General features: G+C 37.9%; 1 protein-coding gene across 1 annotated transcript; it reads right to left on the bottom strand.

The window, feature by feature from the left end:
- Positions 1-159: 159 nt before the first annotated feature.
- Positions 160-2686, bottom strand: SARC_02373 (hypothetical protein; the record flags this gene model as incomplete). Its single annotated transcript, XM_014303848.1, has 5 exons — positions 160-259; positions 1098-1288; positions 1512-1582; positions 1629-1796; positions 2554-2686. 5 exons carry the CDS (start codon positions 2684-2686, stop codon positions 160-162), a joined length of 663 nt encoding a protein of 220 aa, XP_014159323.1.
- Positions 2687-3364: the final 678 nt, after the last annotated feature.

The following is a 3364-nucleotide window of genomic DNA, read 5'->3' as shown; positions in this document are numbered from 1 at the left end:
TTACATGTATATACATATATATATATTATACATTTATATATATATATATATATATATATATGTACTGTATGTATGCATCTATATAATTGATATATCTGGTTTTATACTTAATGGATAGATTAAGAGAATATGTTGCGAAAGAATAGGTATATGTGTATTTTACGAAAGATTAGCCAGTGACTCCTTCTTTAGCTCTACCAGGAATATGCTCCGGGTGCCCTTGGTGACTTCCGTTACGCGATGGTCCACCTTTGGCGTGCTGTGTGTGCGGTGCAAGTAGTTGGAGACGTAACAATAAGTGGGCCACCTGAAAGATAATTCGCGATTTGATCCAGTGGCTTCTCAACGTAGAGGTAAAGGTATTTGGCACAGAATAGCGTTAGAGCTTGCTACAGTGTTTACGTCTCATGTAATGGATGATGGCTGGTAACTTTAGAGGTAGCTACCAATAGCTACAGCGTGGAGAGATTCTGCAGACATGTCACGTTGCTTCGCATGGAACTGTATCTGATTATAGTTGGTTGCAAATCCCGATATACTCTACAGCGATCAGAAATGAATAAGATGGCATGACAATATCGATCGAATCTGCACCCAGAAGCATTCAATGATGAAGTGTGGTCACGCGCACGGCTGCACCGCTATAATATACTCACAAGTCTACCTATCTAATTAGATACCCTGGTTTTTTAACGACAAAAAGAAATTACACTACACTACTATGTAATTTGCTGCTACGTACTATATAAGCACACGATGACGGTTGTGTTATACAGTCCGTTTACATCGGACAGAAAATAAATAAATAATCACGTCGACATAAAAAATGATGTGGAATATCGAAACAATCGATGGTGAACGGATATCGACTGCACATGTTACACAAACAAGAAATGCATATTGATATACAGATGTATATTGATACACGCAATGGATATAAGCAGGTATAGATACACATAATAAACTGAATCGCCCCTATCCTTAATAATTGTCTGCTTCGATAAAATTTTGAGAATGTCCGCGTTGCTATTTACATGTGCTGTGCCTAAAGATGTGCTTGATTTTGTATATACGCAAATTTATTTTCTCCGACATACCTGTAAATGACTGCATCACCCAGTTGGATTTCCACGTTCGTGGGATCATCGATCGGATAGAACTGCAATTGGCCACCTTCAAAGTCAATGTTTGGTTGCGTACACATTACAATCGTATTGAAGTGATTCGTTGGATCGTCTCTGTGCCAACAGCACGCGTCTGTCTGCTGATATGTAACGTGTCGGATATCCTGTATACAAAACAACGCATCAGTTAATTTGGCGATTGTACATATTTTAAAGGAAATGGTGTAAAGGGTCTGCATGTATGTATATACATATAAATTCCTAAAATAGTGTATTTGTTTAAATATATGCATATAACAAAAGCTAATGCATGCGATCTTATTCAATTGTGACAGAACCAAAAAATATATTCTCGGACACTTCTCTGGAATGCCTCATCTGATATACCTGAGGGAAATTCACATTATCGAGCTCTGCTTGCTTGACACCAATAGCCAAACCAAAAGCATCTTTAGCCGCTAAAAAAACGTTCGAAAATAGCAGGAAAATGCGTTTTGAATGGACTTGGATTGGCGTAAAGCTGAAATACTTCTGGTTGACCAGAGGTATCTGCGTCATCCTCTACGTCGTCTCCATTGAACTCGGTTTTCTTGATATCGGGATGGGCCTTTCCCCGGAACCACTCGCCTATTTTCTTCACCTCCTCAGGTGATGCGAAGCCTTTGACTATAGCTGTAGGTGATGAAATAAGGGTAATGTGTGGGCATCTAAATAAAGCGCTTAAACTTCTAAATTGGTGCCTTGATATTTGCTTCGTATTCTAAATACGACAAAAGATGAAACATGTCTGTTTCATACCAGCCCGTTCTCAAACCCATTAGCACAAATTGAGGTAATGCATTGCTGTGATGGAAATATGCAGGATGATCAGTCGATCAGCCCATTATTCTCACGCACACGACTACAGTAGAAACTGTTGCATGCTGATGAAGCAACCCAATACATTATCGACTAAACCGAGTTAGAAATAATCCATCTACAAACATGCTTGTTTGACAATTTATTGTATATACATATCTGGTATCGATGATACTTTGGATCATCAAAGCACGGCACACACTTTGTGAGGATTGTGTCCTCGATATGTCCACATAAACGCACAAACATACTCGACATATGATATTTGAGTATGAAAGATGTAATTGTCATCCATCCTTAAGCATGGGTATAGCGTGCAGTATAGTGTCGATGACTTTATGCGCATGCCAGCGTATATATATATATATATATATATGTGAGTGTTCTGCCATTTGTCGGGAGTACTAAGATAAAGTACTACCAATATACATATAATTAGGAGAAAGCATGGCCAGTCGATCCAAAATATTTTGACCAATTTACAGACAACCGTTGGTTTTAGAACAAATTACAAGGACACACTGATAAATCGCATTGTCTATAGAATTATATACGCAATATCAACACACACCGTAAGCCATGGGTAGATGATCATTGGCATCCTTGAAGTAGGTGTTCATAGGCCCACCTTCGAGACCGACATATACCTGTCCCTGCCTATCATCGTCTAGTGTGAAGGTACCCCCTTCCTTGAACGCCTTCATTGTGCTCTGGATATTTTAGTAAAGTTCCAATGAAACAGTATAATATAACAGTATAAATGTACACAACTCATAGCCCTCATATATTTTTCAAATAACTGGTGTATGTATGTAACTGTATTTTTCACTAAAAAATGGGCCATCACGTGTTTTTCTTATCGCTTTCCATCTTGAGTGTGTTCATAAAATGTTGAATCTGGAGTTCTGGAGAGGTTACTTTTACAAAGAATCTATAGAACTGAGGACCTAAACAGTTGTTGGCATGGGCCGTGCAGTATTGTGCATATTCCTTGAGTATAAGCTTCTTTTCTATACGTACACGCTGTGTATATCGGCGTAAATGACGCTCAATCTACGTGCATACTGATTATGTGTGATTGGTGTGAACGAAGCATTCGGAGTACTCGTCGCCCTGTTCGCTTTTTATGTCAAGTTACGACTGTACATCCGTAAGAGTAAAATACGCTACACATCTGTAGGCTATTTACCATATATGAATGCAACAGTAAGATAATATCCAGGTGCTGACGGCGATTGACAATCATCACATCAGGTTTTGCATACATTGATATGTCACACGGGTATTTTACAATGTACGCAATATTTTATTAAGAAGACTATATATATATATATATGTATTTATATATATATATATATATATATATATATATATATATTACA

This window comes from Sphaeroforma arctica (assembly GCF_001186125.1).
Source record: "Sphaeroforma arctica JP610 unplaced genomic scaffold supercont1.106, whole genome shotgun sequence".
In the NCBI taxonomy this organism is placed as follows: domain Eukaryota; class Ichthyosporea; order Ichthyophonida; genus Sphaeroforma; species Sphaeroforma arctica.
Note: the sequence above shows the minus strand (reverse complement) of the source record. Positions and strands in the feature narration are given on the sequence as shown.